Raw genomic sequence first — 19,483 nt, 5'->3', positions numbered from 1 at the left:
GACCACATGGGCAGAGGAATCCAGAGGTGTGTCCGCGTCAGGGATCCTGCCTTGATCACCGCTTTATCAGGTTATATAAAGTGTAACTTCAGGTACATGAAACTCATGAAATTAAGCATTAACAATAAAAGCTTTTAAAACTAAAACTAAAGGGAATTTTCTTAACCCCATTAAAGAGGCTTTTACAAAAAGGCCTGCGATGGACATTTGTACTTGATGGTGAAGGCAAGAGTTTTCCCCTTCCAGGCCCAAGACAAGACTTGTTCCTCATCACCCAGAGGTCCCAACCAACACACATGGTAGTGAATTAAGGTATGATTGCAGATGAAAGTTTTTAAAAGTCTTTAATGAAGATGTTACTATTTTGTAAATCCAGGAAAATCTACAGACAGAACTAAGGAGAGATGAGCAAGTCTGCTGAATCACAGATCAGCATAAAACAACAGCAGATACTTTTCTCAAAAACTCATAATCCAGATCAGGTCTAAGAAAATACCAGACAAACTCAAACTGAGGGGTGTTCTACAAAATACCTACCGTGCACACCTCAACACTGTCAGCATCGCGGGAAACAGGAGTGCTGAGAAGCTGCCAGAGCCTGGGGGCCGGCGGAGGGAGAGAGGCACCACCATGAACTGTGGGGTCCTGGGTGGGTCCCAGGCAAAAGAAGGGGTCCCTGGAGACCAGGGCAAGTCCACATGGAGCCCAGAGTTCCTTAGCTTTGTGGGAATACTAATGTTGTGACAATGTCCTGTACCAGGGTTATGTAGGATATTATCAAGGGAAACCGGGTGAAGAACCTTTGTGTCGCTTTGTAACTTCTGTGCAGGTCTGAAATTATTTTTAAAATAATAAATTAGAAATTACCAGCAGCATAATTAATAGGGAAAAAATGCCCTGAAGTCGAATAAGGAGCTTCATAGAAAAAACAGTACATTATATTGTTGATGTCTGTGGAATACACATGTATACTGACAGAGCATGGTCAGAGATGAAAGGCCTTCAGAGCATAACATGCACAGTTTTTCTCTGAATTACTCTGGATTTAATAAAATACTAGTCAACATCTCAGGATATTTTATCAAACTTTACAAGCTGATTCTGAACATCAGGGCTAGGAACAGTCAGACATTTTGGAGAAACCAAGGGAGGTTGCGCTGAAGATGTCACAGCATTATGAAGCTCTAGTAATTAACATGGGGGTCAGTGCACAGACGGACCAATGGGACAGAGTTCAGGAATAGGCTAACTTGTACATGAAAACGCGATATAATGTCAGGGGAGATTATATCCCTGCCACAGAGTGCCTGCAAAAATAAACTAGAAACCCTGCAACTTACAGTTATTAGACTCTCTGCATGAACTCAGTGTGGGGAAGATTTTCCTAAATAAGACATAAAACTAGGAACCTAAAAGATTTTTTTATGTTTATACTCTCTTCTGAGACACAAGATGACCATGACCCTCCTAACGTGAGTGGTGATAGGGGAGGGGGACGGGAAGTAATTCAAGCTGGAACACAAGACATCTTATTTGCCTTTAAAGATCACCTAGATGCTGTATGGAGACTAGCAGAGACAGGAGTTTAGAGTAGAAGGTTATCTAAGGAAGACAGTGGCGGTTGGGATTACCGTGGAAAGGGAAAGTGGGACGAATTCAGGATGTGTCCTGGATGTAGAGTCAGGAGGATTTGCTGACAAATTGGATGTTGGCGGTGGTAAGGAATAAAGGGAAAAAGTCCGAATGAGATTTCTTGGCTACAGCAGCTGGTGCTGTTGGTACAAATGGGGAAAGGGAAAATTAATTCTTGTTTCCAGTGCTTTTGGTTGAAAGTTAGACACCCAAGTTAGACATTCCAGTGGATAGCTGGTTGTATGAGACTGTGCTTCTGTGGAGAATTCTGTGCAGAGAATTGAAATTTGGGAACCCCTGGCATGAAGGTAGCATTTAAACCTGTCTAGTTGAGAATGGAAGGCTGCTTCCTGGGGAGAAGCTGATAATGGAGTAACAGGGATTCAGTTCAGGGCAAGACCGGTTAGCATTTAGAGGTTGAGCAAAGAAGCCAGCCACAATGGAGAAGAGGTTGTTGGTATAGAAGAAAATCCAGGACTATGTAGTGTCACCAAAAACAAGAGAAAACAGTGTGGAGTTTTTGTTTGCTATTGTTTGTTTGTTTGCTGCTGTGAGATTACGTTTCCTAGCTGCTGAAGGAATAGGTCAAATTGTCAGGCTTCAGGCATGTGGAAGGAATGGGTGCCTGTATAGCATACATGTTGGCCAGAGAGAATATGCAGTAAGGTCCTTTAGTCTGTGACAATAGACTACTGTGTGGGTGGGGGGCTGGGTGCAGGAATGGGGTGGTAGCTGCAGGATCTCTTGAGAGCATATGGTATCTTATGGAAACACATGACCCAGAATCCAGAAAAACTGGATTGTGGAGACAGAGGATGAGTTCCTTAGACTACGTTAAAATTGACTCTGAAACCTCCCCAGGTATTAGGATTCTGCTGGGAGCTCCAAAGCAGTTTTCTCAGTGGGATCCTGGGCATCTGCATTGTCCAGCAACTTGCCCAGTGAGCCTAAGGTGTGGCCCGATGGGACAGTATTCGAACTCAGAGTAGGAGGTATTCACCTTTAGTCCTGCTGCAGGGAGCTTGTTCTGAAGGCGGGTCTGCACAGTGAGCACAGTGTTTTCATCCACATTTTGTTTATGTTGCGCTGCTGGCACAGAAGAGCGTGCTGAAGGTCTGGGGAGTCTAAGAATGCATGCCCCTCCAAGACCACAGCCTCTCGGCACAGCAGGCAGCCTCGTAACTCCTCCTCGTGTACAAAAACACGTCTCAGCTGGGTGTATTCTCTGTGCTCTAGGCAAACTGCTTTTTAGTAATTAACTGGGTCTTAATGGTTTTTTCCCCTTTAAAATTAAAATCGCACCACATTTTTATTGGCCACGAAAAATTGCAGTATGGAAGTGTGGACTTACCAGAATACAGTTCAGTTCTCTGCAGTGTACATTTTTGGTGATTAAACAACAGTCCGAATATCCCTGTATGAAACCTTTTGCACACACATCTCTGTGCTTCCTTTGCCTTAGTGCCTTGAGTGGAGTCGTTGGATCAAAGGGTGTGTTAATGGGCTTTCGGCAACTCCCGGCTGTCCGTGTTCTGCGGAGGACGCGCGAGCGCTTCCCGCTCGCCCGCTGGTGCCTCGGTGGCGGGCCGAGCCTGGCCCGCTGTGCGCGTTCTCCGCGCTCCAGGGCACACTCACCGGTCCACGCGGGCTCTGGCCACGGCCACGTCCGCGCGCTGGTCCTCGGGCAGCCCACGCGTGCTTCCCCGAGCGGCCGGCCGCATCCCACTTGCGGGTATTCTGCCTGGCTTGGTCCTCGCTGGTTTGCAGGAGTTCTTCGCGAATTAGCGGGATTGGCCGCGGGTTTCGTGCAGCCCGGGCAGAGAGCCTCGTGGTCTAGCTGTGCTCGGCTCGGACCGCCACGCATGTTTTTGCGGACTTCACTTTCATTGTGGTTCAGACAGATGCGTGAGTTTGTCTTTTACTCCCCCAGAGGCTTTGCTTCGGGGCGTCGTTGTTGGGCATTTCTCTGGCTCACCCCATCCCTTTGGGGGTGTACCTCCCCCAGCCCCCCATCTCCAGACCCTGCCACGGCCCCAGCTCCCGCGCCCGCTCCGTTGACGTCAACCCCAGCCTTCGCGCCAAGCTGTTGCCATGGCAACCGCTGCCTGGGCGGCGCGGCGCGGAGGCGTGGCGAGGGCGGCATTGCCGCGGATTGGCTGGCGGAAGCCCCGCCTCTGCAGAGAAGCCTGACAAGGAGGCATCGGGCAGCGCTGGCTGCAGACGCGGGGCAGCTGCTGGAGGACAAGGGTCAGAGGAGCCAGAGATGTCCACCCTGGGCTGGTGGCGCCGACGGGCGCCAGGAGCTGTGTGGACGTGCTAGACGGGCTGAGCTGGGCGAGCGGTGCGTCGCGCTACGCCGCGCTGTGGGCAGGTGAGTCGCTACCTGCCTGCAGGAGCGCGCCCTGCCGGACATTGTCCGCGCAGTACGGACGGTGTCCAGGTGGCGCCCTGCGGGCTGGTCGCAGCTGTCCTGTGGACCCTCGGCAGGGACGGCCAGAGGACTGCTGGCGCGGTCATGCTGCGGGCTACACAGGGCTGGCAGCAAGACTGTGCTCCGCACCTGTGGGGGTCACGAGCGGGGGTGGCCGAGTTGCCGCGGGGCTGCCGTCCTGCGTGGTTGGGGTCTCGGGGCTCCGGGGGGTCTCCAGGCTCTGCCACACAAAGCGTAGAAGCTACTCATCGCACCAGTCGGGCAGTGTATGGGGGGCGCTGGAGAGCCTAACACCCTGTTGAGCCGAGTTCGAGCAGGGGGACGCCAGGGTGCCATCCCTGAGGCGCCCAGTCCGGGGGCGCAGAGGCTGCGGGACCACCCCATCGCGGCAGTGACGGGTCTGCCGCCCGCGCTCGGTACTGGGCTGCCTGCTGGGGGCGGGGCTTGTTTTGCCGCAGTGGCCATGGGCGGGGCCACAAGCCACTGGGGGGTGGGGCTGGGCTTACGTGGGAGGTGTTTGGGGGTTCCGCCCGCTCGCCTGGCGCCCTCTGGTGGCGGCAGAGTGCTTTCGGATGGGGACTGCGTGCTTGCCGCGCAGCGTTGTTCTGATTGGTTGTCCGAGGCTGGGGCGGGGCCGAGGATGGTGCAACCCCTCTTGGGGTTGTGGCAGTCCTGTCTGGCCCTGCCTGTCCAGCGCCATCTTTAAGGGGAGGGGTTTTACTGCGCAGGTACAGTCTTGACTGACTGCTGTGTCGGGCTGGGGCTGCGGGTCGTGACCTCGGCAGCACCCGGAGAATGTGGGGTGCTGGCAGTGGAGCTGCCACCCTGACTGAGCTCTTCTCTGGTTGGTTTTTTGGCTCAACCTGCGACATTCGGTGGAGCCAGGTGCTGTGCGCCTACCTTGCCGCAGCTGCCGCGGTACAGCTAGTCTAAGGGGCGTGGCTGCAGTATTCCCGCAGCTTCTCCTTGGGTAGTGTGCACTAGAGTCCCGTTCTGTCACTGAAATTTTTTTCCCTTGGGATGTATCAGGTTCCATCTTTGGAAGGTGTTAAAAACGGGAAGCAGCAAAGGTGTATTGTGCGTTGGTGTCTTGTTCTGAATGACCCTCCCACCCACGATGCAGACTTTGTTGGCCACAGAGGGGCGCTTGACGTTTACTGCGGCAGGCGCCATCCTGAATGACAGCTGGGCTGGCTGCAGAGTGTGTAGCTGAGGGAGGGGCTGTCTTTTTAGAGACTGACAGTGCTCAGACCCCGCCCACCCAGGCACCATCTTTCCGGCCACCCAGGGGCGTGTGATATTTAGTACGCAGGTGCTGTATTCATTGACAGCTGAGTTGTCTGCAGGGAATGGGCACAAGAGGGGGACTGTCTTCTAGGTGACTGACAGGGGCAGGAGAGCCCGCCCACCGTGGTGTAGTCTTTGCTGGCCACAGCGGGGCACCCGTTTACAGGTTCCATCTTCGTTGACTGTAGACTGGCCGCAGGGGGTGGGCCAAAGGGAGGGGCTCTTCTGAGTGACTGAGAGAGTATCAATCCACCCTGGCGCCATCTTTGCTGATCATTGAGGCGGACTTTTGTTTTCTGCGCAGGCGTCAATTTGATAGCAGGGATGTCTGGAGGGGGCAGGCCTGAGGAAAGATTTGTTTTCTGAGTGACTGTTGGGCCCAGAGCCCAACCAAACTGGCACCATCTTTGCTGGCCACAGGCGGGCGCCTGACTTTTGCTATGAAGGTGTCATCTTCATGGACAGGGGCTGGCTGCAGGCCTTGGGCCCAAGGGAGGGGCTGTCTGCTGACAGGGACAGCAGAGCCCTGCCCTCCCTGGAGCCATCTTTGCTAGCCACAAGGCGGGGCATCTGACTCCTTACTATGCTGGCTCCATCTTCATTGGCAGAGGCTGGCTGCAGGGGCAGGCCCAGGGGAGGGGCTGTCTTCTGAGTGACAGGGACAGCAGAGTCCCGCCCACCCTGGAGCCATCTTTGGTAGCCATAGGGGGCGCCTGACCTTACTGCGCACGCTCCTTCTGCATGGATAGGGGCTGGCTGCAGGGGGGGGGGTCCAAGGGAGGGGCTGTCTTCTGAGTGACAGGGACAGCAGAGCTCCGCCCACCCTGGAGCCATCTTTGCTAGCCACAGCAGAGTGTCCGATGCTTTCTGTGCTGGCGCCATCTTCGTTGGCAGGGACTGGCTGCAGGGGGCGGACCCAGGGGAGGGGCTGTCTTCTGAGTGACAGGGACAGCAGAGCTCCGCCTACCCTGGAGTTACCTTTGCTAGCCACAGTGGGGTGTCTGATGCTTTCTGTGCTGGCGCCATCTTCGTTGGCAGGGACTGGCTGCAGGGGGTGGGCCCAGGGGAGGGGCTGTCTTCTGAGTGACAGGGACAGCAGAGCTCCGCCCACTCTGGAGTCATCTTTGCTAGCCACAGTGGGGTGTCCGATGCTTTCTGTGCTGGCGCCATCTTCGTTGGCAGGGACTGGCTGCAGGGGGCGGACCCAGGGGAGGGGCTGTCTTCTGAGTGACAGGGACAGCAGAGCTCCGCCCACCCTGGAGTCATCTTTGCTAGCCACAGTGGGGTGTCCGATGCTTTCTGTGCTGGCGCCATCTTCGTTGGCAGGGACTGGCTGCAGGGGGTGGGCCCAGGGGAGGGGCTGTCTTCTGAGTGACAGGGACAGCAGAGCTCCGCCCACTCTAGAGTCATCTTTGCTAGCCACAGTGGGGTGTCCGATGCTTTCTGTGCTGGCGCCATCTTCGTTGGCTGGGACTGGCTGCAGGGGGCGGACGGGGGGGGGGCGGCGGCTGTCTTCTGAGTGACTGGTGGGCCCGCCCATCCCCGTGGTCTTGGTACTTCCGTGTGGGCTGAAAGGTGGCAGCCGGGACTGCTGCGCAGTCTGTGGGGCAGGTCCACAGAGCGTGGTCTTCCGTCTGTGACATCTAGACTGGCTGACGGTTGGGTGTGGTGTCCTCAGGTGACACGGCCCACCGAGCCCTGCTCACCAGACTGGGCGCCACACACACTGCGGTGCTGCATGCGTGGGGCTCAACGTGAACCTAGCTCTCTGCAAAGACATGGGTCCAGAATTCAGGGGGTTAATATATTTTGGGGGGAAATACGAAGGAGGTGGGCAGAGCGTATGATTTGGGGGTCTGGGTAATTTGGAGGCTATGGGAGCAGAAGAGAGTTTTTCAAATCTCACAGTTGGTGGGATAGGACTAGGAAGAGCTGCAGGTGGTCCTGAGGAGGTGGGTGAGGGTGTTGGCAGGAGCATCCGGCAAGGGTGTGGCGAGAGGCTGGCCACGCCCATGGCTCGCAGAGGGCCAAGCTTGCAGGGCTCTGGTGCGCTGCAGTGGCTGCCAAAGCTGAGCATGCTTGAAGCTCCACTCTAGATTTTTAAGTCCCTGTCTCCCTCCTCTTTCTCCCCTCCACCCTCCACCCCGCAGCAGGCTAGGAAAGTAACACAAGGGACTCTTCCTTCCAGTTCCAGTTAAAGTATGTATTTGCTAATGGCTAGTATTAACAATAATGCCTGATATTTATGGAGCATCAACAAATGGCAAATAATTTTTAATAAGTAGACCATTTGATCTTACCAAAATGTACTCTCCTGACTCTAGAACAGAAACCAGAAATGTGATGTGATGCTCCTTCCCCCAGGAGCCTCCAGCTGATTGAGCAGGTGCTCTTAAGTGCCTTGGGATTTAAACTATGTATTGTTAGCCCACTGGGAGCATGCTGATAAGCCTAAAATATCACACATAATTAAGTAATGACACAGTGTCATAGTGTTGGTGATGGTAGCATTAAGGTTCTAAAATAAGCTAGTTTCTTCATACTTAAATTTATAGCAAAATTAAATTTCTGGTCTTACTCCTTTGGCTATTAAATGGCAAAACAAGCTTAAAGGCATGTTTCCAATGGGTACCTGTGTTGGCATGCCATGTGAGCTCTGTAAAACACAAGTCAATTTTCTATTTTGTAATTGGCATTGACTTTGTAATAGTTTGCCTAGAAAGTCAGTGGAATCATGAAACCTGACGTAGCTGTGAGAGTGTGCGCTGGGCAGAACTGTGTAATAGTACTTCCTTAGCCACTCTCTCCCTCCAGTTCTACCCGCAGCACGTATCCTCGCCTTGAGAGGAAGGGTGGGTGCCACATGTGTCAGCGGTGATTTGGGTTATTGGGTTTGGAGACACCCCAGAGCTGACTTCAAGGACCTTAGCATAACCTTGTCAGAAGGCCATGAGCATAGCCAGGGTCAGCAAGGACACAGGGGACAGTGCCTGTGACCTTCATCCTAGGCAGTGAGGCTGCTCTCCTGGTTTCACTGAACCTCTGCAGTTGTGGGCAATAAAGATGAACTTGTGTGCTTGCTCACCACGGAAGAGCCTGTAACTGCAAAGTAAACTTGGTGCTTCATGTTTTATTTTTCATTCCACAGCTCTGCCTTCTTGATCTTTCACCCTTCTTGGCGACAGCTGGCAAGAGAAAGAGGGACTAGGTCCGAGCGCTAGGTGGCTGGGTCCAGGTGAGTTGAAACCCACTGCTTACCTCCCGCACTTGCCTTTGCAGTGACCACTGTGCTCCCATGCCATGACACTTTCCACTGCCCATGATGTCCTCACACCCTCTAAGAACACACGGGCTCTTCTGGCCGTCCACTTGTTGGCTGGGAACCCTCCTCCTTGGTCTCACACCGTCCTTCTTGGTGTCCTCCTCTTTTCCTCACACTCAGCCCCTCCTCCAGGCCTCCTCTCTCTCTCAGGGGTGATTTGAGAAGCATGAGAGATCCGAGTCATCAGCCTGTGTTGATCCAGTGTACACTTTGTGCCGGGTACTGGGAACTCAGCATTAAGTGGAAAAGGAAGTGTCTTCATGGAGCTTGTAGTCTCACGGGGAGGTGAAGATGTGGACCACACGACTGTGGGATTCATGCCTTTCTGAGCACGTTTATAAGGGGGAGCTAATTTAATCTGGACAGGACTGTGGAAGTCCTTGGTGAGGTGTTTGGGGACTTTAAAAATTGCCTCCTGAAGGACCATGAGTGGCGTTTGTCATGGGGAGAGTGGTCTAAACAGAGGGCGAGATGTTCCTGAGGGATGCAGAGACAGGAGCCACACCCCAGGACACCTAGAGCCAGGAGAGAGCGAGCCTTGCCCAGCGAGGTGAGGAAGGTGAGTTGGGGCCAGTCTTCAGAGGCCCTGCAGCTGGTGGCGGTCCTTCGGGGTAACCTGGCGTGCAGGTGGAGCCAGGTTTGCACATCTGCCGAGGTCATCTAGTTGCAAGGTGCAGAGGGCGGGGTGGATACAGCGGGTGGGGGAGATCTCCTTGGACTGGGTGACAGATGGTGGCGTGGAGTCACCACGCAGGAGGTGGTGAGAGGCACTGAGGGAGGAGACTCACCAGAGGTCACTCTCCTCATTCACGGTTTTCAACATTCAGAGCAGACCAATGAATGACGTGACGTGGGGAAGTGAGCAAGAGAGCCAGCCGTGGTCAGTGGGCTCGGCCCACTAGCCAGCCCTGACACTGGGCCTGTTTGGACAGAACGGCGCCAGACTTAGGCACTCCAGAATGAGCAAGGCAGTCCCTGCCTCTGCGTCTACCTTGTGAGACTCCCGTTGCCAGGAAAGGTACTTACCAAACAGCAGACTCTGCTGGTGGTGGGGACACTCCTGGGGGAAGGCCAGCTGGCCAGCTGGCCCTGCATGGCTTACTGTGGCCTGGATGAGTACTCCAGGTGTCCAGCTTGTGCTGAAGCCCCTGGGGAGTGAGGAGCCTTCCCCACCTGTGGGCTCATGTTTGTAGACCACATTCAGGAAACTCAGAGACTGCCCTGCAGTTGAAATCAGATGCTCCTGTTCCCGGATTACTCAATCTGGTTTAGTGATCCATGGCAGGAGGTGACACTAGCAGGGACCTAATTGGTCAAGAGTGTGTGACTGCCAGATTCTCCCCCTGTAGGCAGAGCTAGACTGTGCAGGAGAGGAAAGCGTAACGGGAAGGCACCAGTGAGTACAGAATCCACCTGGAGGGTGTGGGTGAGGGCCAGCAGCACTGGCTGCAAGGCCAAGCAGCCGTCCGGCCCAGTGGCCGCCCTTGCTGGCATTACCAGAGGACAGATGCTCCTTGCCTATCTCCCAGCCCTCCCAGTCTCCATCTGGGTTAGGTCCAGAAGAGCATCTCTCCCCTGTAGATTGTCAGAGGAGCCGAGCTTTGGGGCTTGCCTTTTCATGCCCCCCCACCCCTTAAAAAACAAGGTCAGTCAATTACTGATATCAAAATAATGGTCCGATAAATCGCACTGGTCTGGGATTGATCCATGTAAAGAAGTTCTGATTAAAGTAACCTAGAGCTGTTTTTGTGCTAATCCCAAAACTGAACTCTTAGATATTATTTCCTCTCTTTCTCAACCTTTGGGGAAATCCCTCAAAAATGGACACCAGTGAGGAGCTTTTGCTGGAGTGTGGTAAGTGCTGAACTTACTCAGGTGGAGGTAAGCCCAGATGTTAGAGGCTACCTGGAAGGTGCCATGCACCAGACAGAGGCCCGTGTGTAGGGTAGTGCTCCTCCTCCCCTTGCCCCATTCCCCCATAAAATCCTCACCCCAAACCAGGGGTCTCTACGTGCCTTGTTCAGAGTTAGCTGAACCACCCTGGGCCCTCGAGCCTGCAGCGGTGGCTCTCAGGTACAGCTCCTGGAGCACCTGCCGAGCACCTCTCTCTGAGGAAGCAGCCCCTGAGCAGTCCTGATGGGAAGAGCATTTTCCACGAGCACAGGGTGGCTCTTCGCACACCTGAGTCTGAGAACCACTGCCCTAGAAGAAATCAGGTGGCAGCACACACCTCTCAGACTCAGAACTTGGATGCCGGGACACATAAGCAGAGAATATCCATCTGCAGAAAGAGGCAGGAGAGTGGAGCAGACGAGGAGAGAGGAGAGACTGCACTCCATGCTGTCCCTGAGAGACAGAGAGCAGCCTCCTGGGCTCCTGACGTTAAAGTCCTCCATCCCAGACCCCTGCCCATGAGGTAGGTAGAGGGAGTCGGGGGCTGGATCTAGGTGCACCATGGTGAGGGACTGAAGTAAGTAGTGGAACTGGCAGGAGAGTGTGGCGTCCTCCCACCTCTGACGGGCATGGGAGACTGAGGTCAGAGCCCGGGCCACAGGCTGGCTGTCCCCCACACATGGTCCCATACACACCCCCGTGTCCTGCATGTGTCCCTGATCAGTTGTCCACCGACCCGCAGTTTCTCTGAGTGAAGGCAAAGATCTTCCCCACTGTGAATTCTGTCTTTTATCATGCATCGTGTTACTTGTTAGAGTCATGCTTTTTTTTAACTGCATCTTAGAAGATAGAATTGTCATAGACTTTCCATCACACAGACCCCAGTGGCAATATGTCACCTAGCAGACATGGCCACTGCTCTGTGGTTCCAGGTGTCCCAGCTCATGGATGAGCTCACCCTGTATGCAGAAGGCTGTATTTGGGAACAGGCTCCTCGGGGGCTGAGCAGCAGATGCCCACGGGCGCCTTCCTCTGCCACTGTGGGACAGGCAACTCATAGCATCCGGCCCCTCGCCTCCCCTTCCCAGAGTTGGGCCAGTGCCTGTGGCCGCCCCCTGCCCTTGGCCAGCACGTGGCCACAGCTAGGATTCCTGTGAAAGTGAGGGTGTGCAGGCGTCCACCTTCGAGCCAGGAGGCGAAGGGCAGGCCCCCGTGCTGGAGTCTCCACCTGCGGGGAAGACAGTGAGTGCTCGGCAGGGAGCCGGGGGCAGGCACAGGAAGGGGCACAAGTGGCACTGGAGGGTGCCTGGGCGTGCGCAGGGGTGGGGACCTGCAGAGGAGAGGGAGGAGCTAGCAAGCTGCAGGGCAGCCAGCCCAGAGGAGGAGGAGGCAGGGACTGAATCCACCTCCAGGTTGTGGATCGAATGTCTTCCTCCTGCTTATGAACCTGAAATGACGTCCTAATAGAAATGGGGAAAGGCTTCTTTTACTAACCACGCCTTTTCCCCATAGATTTCCCCATTTGTGCGTAGCCTTAGGTGGCTTCTTTGGCCATGTCCTCTGTGTGAATGGCTCTGTGAGAGCGTGCTGTTTGTCACACTGTTCACACCCAGGCACACTCTGTTTTGCCCTCAAAGACCACTTGATCCCTGTGTGCGATGCTACGTTCTGTCTTGTGCACAAGTGAGGTGCTGTGTGCGTAAGAACAACCCATGCAGGTTCATAAGGTGTGAACACAACGGAGCAGGCCAGCGGGTGTGGCTTCAGTTCCTACTCTGAATATTTTGCAGGTGCTTGGATTTTGTGTTTGAATCAGGAAGCAGAGCTGCAAGTTTCTTTGAAACGTGACTTAACCATTAGGTAGCGTGACGTGGAGGCTTTGCGCTGGCTCCTTGTTAGTAAAACCCCGGGAGGAAAGCTGGCTTGGTGCAGGACCTGCACAGTCAGAGCGGGGGTGCTTGTCCCTGCCCCTGTGGCTTGCCTTCCAGAAGCAGCAGCGGAAGTGCCTCATCTCCCTGGGCCCCAGCCGGCTCTGGTTTACGGCACTCTGGGGAAGCGGGTCAGGCCCTCGGCTGCCCGCTCTGGTCTCTGTGGTTGCAGGCTGCCTTTCACCACCGAGTCCCGACTTCTGTTCACGTGGCTAGTCCTCCTCCTGATTTAAGGCCGCTGGGCGGTAGCCTGAGTCTCCACGTCAGGTCTGGACCCCTGGTGTTCGCCACACCCTGGCTTGGGTCCCCACAACTCCGAGGGCAGAGCCCTGTCGACACTGCACGTATTCCTCCGGGAGAACTGGGCCATGTGCTTGTCAGATCCCTAGAAAGGAAGTCACATTCGTGGCTCCTGCTTGTGTTTTCAATTTATATATGTCTTGTCCACTTAAGACCAACTTTGTGTCCTTCTGTAAGTTCTTAAGGTTTTGTTTGGAGTTACAAATGCTTGTTAAATATTTTTATGGGCATTTTTTTTCTGCTATTAATGGGGATTTTCCTCCTTGCTGTACTCCCAGGACTGGTCTTCAGTTCAGAATAGAGCTTTTCCACTTTCGCACCTTTCCTAGGACTTCTGAGATGACGTAGAACGGTGGCTGTGGTGGAGGGCCCTGTTCCCCCACCACCACCTCGGAGGCAGGTAGTGTTTGATGATGTGCTTGCTGGTGTTTGCTTGGGAGGACCGCTGGCCGAGAGTGTGTCAGGAAAGACTGCCCAGTGGCTACGAGCCGCTCTTCACGCAGCGGCTGCTCTCAGGCCCGCCCCTTAGTCCATCACGGATAGCAGTTTACCCCAAGAGGACGCGCCCTCCTGGTCGCAGAATAGCCCTTCACGAGTTATTTCTCAGACTTTGGTAGATTGGATTTATTGAGCATTTTTGCATCTTTCTGCAAAGAATGTTTATTGAACACTTTCTATAAAAATACTGGGGTTAAAAAGGCCACAGATGCCCTCGGGGACCTGTGGGCAGGGACGGGACAGGACTCCCCTGTTCTGCTGGGGGCACACATGTTCAAGCACCTCTCTGACTAGCTGGCTACCTTTTCACTGATGGCCCTTCTGGACCACTGTTGGGCCAACGCCCTCCTCACCTTAGCATTTCACTCGGTGACATTAGACATCCCTCCAGACTTCTCCCCTCAGCCCTGCAAACTTCTGTCTTCCGTTTTCTTCACTGGTGGGTGTGGCTGTTGTCATGGAGAAGCTGTCCTGGGAAGTGCGGCCCAGTGGGTAGAGCAGTTATGCTTTTGATTGGCCAGACCCACTGTCACAGGAGCGGTCACCTGGGATCTGGTCTGCCAGTGCGGGCGGGGTGAGTGCAGGCGGGGTGAGTGCAGGCGGGGCAGGCGCGGACTCCACTCAGACCCCACTGCTGGTTGCCCTGGGCTACAGGGGGAGGACAGGGTGAGTTGGGGCAGGGTGGGGCCGACGGTCAGGAGGGTAGCTGCCCTGTCCCACGTGGCCCACCTGGGCTCAGCTGTGTGGGAGGGTGCCGGCCAGGTCCATCTGATCCCAGCGCCGGCCCAGAGGCCCAGATGTGGGGACTGCGGTGGGGGCTGGGCTCCTGCAGAGCCCCTCCCACTGCCCCGTCCCTCCACGGCCCCAGGCACCCTCAGCCCAGAGCTTTGCCTGTTACAACTGGAAGGTAGTTGTACCTGGAAGCGCCTCACTGTGATTTGCAGCTGACTTTTTAGATTTTTTTCTTACTACTATCTGCTTGTCTTTAAGCAGAGGCTTGCTTGTCCAAAAGGAAGGGGGGGTTTAATGTCTTTAAACTGAGGCCAAATTGGCATCCAGAATACACTCCATTCCCTCGCTGGCCAGCTTCTCCCTACCCTCACCAGCATCAGTTTCTACCTTTTGAAATGTGCCCTTTAGCAGGTCGAGAAGGTGTTCACTGTGGTAGCTCATGTTTCTCTGACTTCTGATGTGAAGCACTGGCTTTTGGCATCACTAATTTTATGAACTGTGTATTAGCTTATTTTCATGTTGGGCTGGTTACCTTTTCCTTAATGCCAAAGACCTTTACGTTTTAAATATTAACAGTCATCTGTGTTGCCGAATGTTCTCCCTCCTTTTCTGTTTGATTCACACAGTACAGAGACCTCTGCCCACCTTTGTGTTCGTTTTCGCTGTGTGGTCTCTGCTGCTGGAATCCGCTCGCCGGTCCCCGCTCCTGCTGAGCGACAGGGCCTCTGTGAACACACTTCTGAACTGTCCGCCCCTGGGCTCCCAGGCAGGCGGGGTTAGATTTCAGAAGTGGAAGCACCTTCTCAGAGGGTGGCAGTGTTTTCAGGCTCTGGGGTGGAGGGTGTGACTGAGGGGTGCGTTCAGACCGAACCACAACTTCCACAAGAGCCAGGTGGGTCCAGGAGGCTCCAGAGTTGGTTCTTAGGGGTTTTCCAGATTGCCCGTCATGTCCTCTGCAAGTAGCCCTCTCGGGGAGTGACCTTGCCCTCAAGCTTGGGTGGGATGGGCAGAGGGGGAAGGAGAGGCTGGCCAGGTCCCGCCTCTAGGCGAGGGTGCAGGGCTGACCCCGCAGGTGACACGGCCTCAGAAGGCCTCCGTTCTGCTTTTGTCTACTTAGTTTTAACTCTGGTAATACATGCTCGTGTTAAAAAATAGAAGTCAGAGCTAAACACAAAAGGAGAATGCACGTGGAAGCGTAAGTCACCGCCTCGGTCGGACCCCGTTCCGCCCCTCAGAGGCGGTGTGCAGTCACCACCAGCAGCTTCTGAAGTCCTCCTGGGCACTGTCCACTGGTCGCTTCTGTCGCGCGGTCTGTTAGAGTCTCATGTCCGCTGGCTCAGACCGCCGTGCTCTCCTGAGGGCTCCGTGACGGTGGCTGGTGTGAGCAGACCACGTCTGTCACCAGCACCGCAGCCCATACGCTCTCGCACGTGTCTCGCCACACGTCTCTGGGACGAGTCCACTGGAGGAGCATCTGTGGGGAGCTTATGTGCCTCCCACTGGCCAGGCCGGCTTCGCCACAGCAGTGTGTGTGTGTGCTTGTCCCCTACGCCGCACAGACACCTGCATGGTCATCTTCGGGGTCATCCTCTTCCTAAGCCGCCACAGCCCCACTTTGTTGACTCTCAAATGAGTTTTCCCTGTAGGAAAAAAATGACTAAGGTCCTTCGTTTTGAGCTTCTTAAGGATTTCCTTTAAAACCATCTTTCCTGGTCCAGGCTCCTGTGGACCGGAGGCTCTTCTGCTGGCCTGGTCAGAAGTCTCGCGCATGTTGACGGTCATCCTGTGTACTCTGCTCTTGGCAGCCACCTCCTTGCCACAGGGCGCCCGTGCTGTTCAGGTGGCTGCACTGCCGTTGAGAAGGAGGCCCTCCTCTCTCATCTGTGCTCTGGGGGGCTTTGCAGAATGTGGCAGATACTCTGTTCGTGAAAAGTTCTTTGGGATGCCACGCATGGTGGTGCCGGCCTGTCATCCCAGCAGCTCCAGAGGCTGGGACAGGAGGATGGCAAGTTTGAGGCCAGCCTCAGCAATTTAGCAAAGCCCTAGCTCAACTTAGCAAGACCCCGTCTCAAAATAAAAATAAAAAGGCCGGGGATGTGGCTCAGTGGTTAAGTGCCCCTGAGTTCAATCCCTGTTACCAAAAAAGAAAAAAAAGAAAATTTATTTGGGAAGTTGCTCCTTGAATCATTTCAACTTTTTAGATTTCTTCCTTTGTGGTCATATTTTCCTCTTCTGAGTAAGGTTTGATTATTTGTAATTCATTTTAAAACAGTGATTTCCTATTGAACTTTTACATCCCATAGTTCTCGTAGTTGTTTTTCACCAGGGCTTCATACTTCAGATGCCTGCCCGTTGCAGAGAGCTTCCTAACACAGAAGCGTAGGTGTAGCTCTTCTGTGAGGGGAGGACACTGTCTCCCTCTGCGTTCAGGTCCGCTGTGCCTGTCCTCTGTGGCAGGCCCGAGTCCCGAGAGCAGTGCCGGCTGACAGCAGCTTCGAGGTTCCTTCTGCTTCTCGAGGGGTCAGGTGCACTTCCTTAGTGCTGTCTTTGTCTTGGGTTTTGGAATTCTAGTTTCATAAAGACAATGGAAGCTTTCTGCTGCTCTGCTCTGGCTGGATGTATGTGGCATGGGAATGGCCTTTTCCTGAAGATGCATAAGACCCTCCCCAGCACTGGGCAAGTCCCCACCATTTGGGGATTTAATTCTCTAACACTCCTTTCAGATCGCTTCGTGTTTCTTAGTCCGTATATCTCGGTCTTTAACGTGTCTGCAGGTACCTTCCTTTTGACTCAGCTCCTGTGGAGAGCTGCTCGGTCTGATGTTCAGAAAGGACCCTGTCCCCAGGCAGGTGACTGCATTCCCAAGGGCACCTTTTCACCCAGGAGCTGGGGCTCACTGACCCAGTGCACCAGAATGACCTCTGCATCTCAGATGCCACCAAGCAGTCTCAGGTCCTCTGCCCTCGCCTGTCCTCCTTCTAGGCAGAGGGATCTGCTGGAAGCTGGTCCCGGGTGATACTGGCCAACCCTGTTCGTCAGAAATGCCACGCCAGCTCTCCTGCTCCTTTCGCTTACTTTGGGATTCTTCTGCCTGGCAGGCGTCATCTGTGATTCTCTCTGTATCTCTGCCCCTGAAAGACAGCAGGGAAGGAGCGGCCAGCGCCAGGGTCTCCAGAACTGGGACTGTTTGCAGGGGCCGTGCCATGTGTGCACCACAGGATGCTAGTACCAAAGGGTGAGAGGAGGAAGGGACAGGCACAGGTCCACTGAGGTGACCACCCTGGTTTCCAAGTGATGAAGTCTGGTTAGAGACTGAATCATTGAAACGTCCTCAGTCTTCCTTTAGACCTTTTTAACATTTTATTGAGACACAATATGTATATATCTTTGTTGGGTGCTAGCTCTCTATTTTAATTGAAACAAAGTTTTAAACTTAATTGACTTTCTTTTCAAAACAAAGGTAGAGCCCTCTTACTGCATGTGGTCTTGCCTTCTCGGGAAGTAGAGCCAGGAGCCCAGCCCTGTCGGGCATCACGCAGTCCCCAGCCTTGGTTCTTATCCCTTGCTGACACGCTTCCTGGACCCCATGGTGCCACCAGAAATTGAAGGGCTACACAGTGACTCAAGTGGCAGCAAAAACATCTGAGTAGAAGAAAGTGCAAAGCCAATTCAATCCTGTTGGGAAAAAAAGATGGAAAACCAACACTTAATCCAATATAAAAGGGTTAGAAAAGCAGGAGGGGACAGAAGACAAAGACAAGCAGGTAACTGAGCAGGTGGGAGACACGCGGCCATGGGGGCGGGGCGCTGGCTCCCTGGAGACCGACCAGGCCTGTGGGGGTCAGATGGAGGTAAAGCACGCACTGCGGGCGAGGGCGCCCTGTTGCCTCAGCGCCACGCTGTCTGCTGCCGGGCTCTGTAGGGCCACCCACAGCGAATGTGGCTTCCGGGTGTGCCAGGCCGTGTGGGAAAGCACCTGGGCACTGCCAGGTGGGCACGCCTGTCTGTGAGCACTGACCAGGGCTGGGGGGCCAGCGGCCCGCCAGGCGGAACGGCTCCCAGAGGTTACTCCAGGACGCGCCCGCGCCCAGGAGCCCACACACGGAGATCGTGTGTCTGCACCTTGGACAAGTGTCAAGTGAGACCCGCGTTGTTCCCGACATGCCGCCCGGCACCGGCGGTGGGCGCTGCGTCTCTGCCCCTTTTACTTGCGTTCACACTTTGCTGCTAGAAGGCAGGAAGCAAACCCAAAAAACACTTGAGAATGATCAGACGTGTTTGGAGCCCTGAGGAACAGAGGGCAGGCCAGGGGGACGTCGCAGGTGTGGCGTGGGCATGGCTCAGGGCCCTGTCTGGGGACGGGTGGCCTCAGCAGGGTGCTCACGTGGGAAGGTGCCCTGGGGACTCCCAGGCTGGGGCAGCCTCCTACACTCCAGGAACCACATTTCCACTGTCACGCACTATAGCGGGAGGCACCAGGGGCTGCGTGGCACAGCAGCGTGAGGTCACAGGACCGCCGAGTGAGGGAGAGCCGTCATCCACAGTCACTTCAGCGCTGCCGTGGTCCTCCACCTTTCACACCTAGTATCCTGTGCCCTGTGGTGTTGGGGGAAGACGTGCCCAGGGAAGGCGGGCTGGCCCTCCTCCCGTCCTGCCCGTCTGGCCGTGGCTGTGAGCGGCACCCGTGCTTGCGCCTGGCAGCTGGGCCTTCCGGGGTCTGCCTCACTCCCCTCACGTTCTGACAGGCCGGGAGCTGCCACCCTCTCCCCAGACACAGACGGCTCCCTCACACACCAGGAGGGGTCTGTGCAGGCCGGGGGCTGTCTCTGCTGAGGTGCGGCCAGCCCGCGTTTCTGTCCACTGCCTTCCCGTCCCCAGCACTGCCGCGCACGTGGGAGCAAGCCTCGCGCTGCCGCTGCCCTGGGCTGCTGAGGGTGCATCCTCACCGTCCACAGGTCCCCACGGCTGTCCCAGGCTGCCAGGTCTTTCCTGTTGGCTCACGCTTGGTTCCTCCAGTGAGGATCTTATTTAGAGAAATGCTGTGTCCAAAGCCCTTGTCCAGCACCAAACCCCAGGTCCTGTGCCAGCTGTGAGCTGGACGGTGACTTGACTGAGGGCTGATGGAGAAGGCCGGGCGGACTCTGAATGCTTCCATGGGAGGTTCTGGAGCTCACTCCGTGTGGCCACCCTGGTCACACCCCTGACGCTGCTCTCCAACTGTTGCAGCCACAGACGTGCACCAGGGAGCTCGTCCCGAGAAGCAGAGGCCAGAGAACAAGGCACTGGCGTGGAGGACCGCAGGAGATGCACCAGCCAGACGGTGAGTCTCCAGGGGTGCTGGCCCACCAGGCTCCTGCGGCCCCCTGCGGGCAGGCGAGAGACCGGCCGCGCACCCTGGCATGAGGCTCATCCAGGACCTCCCCTCTGGGCGTGCCCAGTGTGCTCCACACTTAGCAGGCG

General features: G+C 55.2%; 1 protein-coding gene across 1 annotated transcript in view; it reads left to right on the top strand.

Moving 5' to 3' along the window:
* The first annotated feature begins 3,840 nt into the window (after positions 1-3,840).
* Peg3 (paternally expressed 3) overlaps positions 3,841-19,483 on the top strand; it is a 28,658-nt gene continuing 13,015 nt past the window's right edge. The window contains exons 1-3 of the mRNA XM_047528313.1: positions 3,841-4,003; positions 8,499-8,585; positions 19,250-19,343. Of these exons, the coding sequence (XP_047384269.1) occupies positions 19,328-19,343 (16 nt within the window). The 5' untranslated portion in view covers positions 3,841-4,003; positions 8,499-8,585; positions 19,250-19,327. The remainder of the gene's footprint in view (positions 4,004-8,498; positions 8,586-19,249; positions 19,344-19,483) is intronic.

This window comes from Sciurus carolinensis, chromosome 16 (assembly GCF_902686445.1).
Source record: "Sciurus carolinensis chromosome 16, mSciCar1.2, whole genome shotgun sequence".
Taxonomy (NCBI): Eukaryota; Metazoa; Chordata; class Mammalia; order Rodentia; family Sciuridae; genus Sciurus; species Sciurus carolinensis.
The sequence above is the reverse complement of the archived record's forward strand: the minus strand, read 5'-3'. Positions and strand labels throughout refer to the sequence as shown.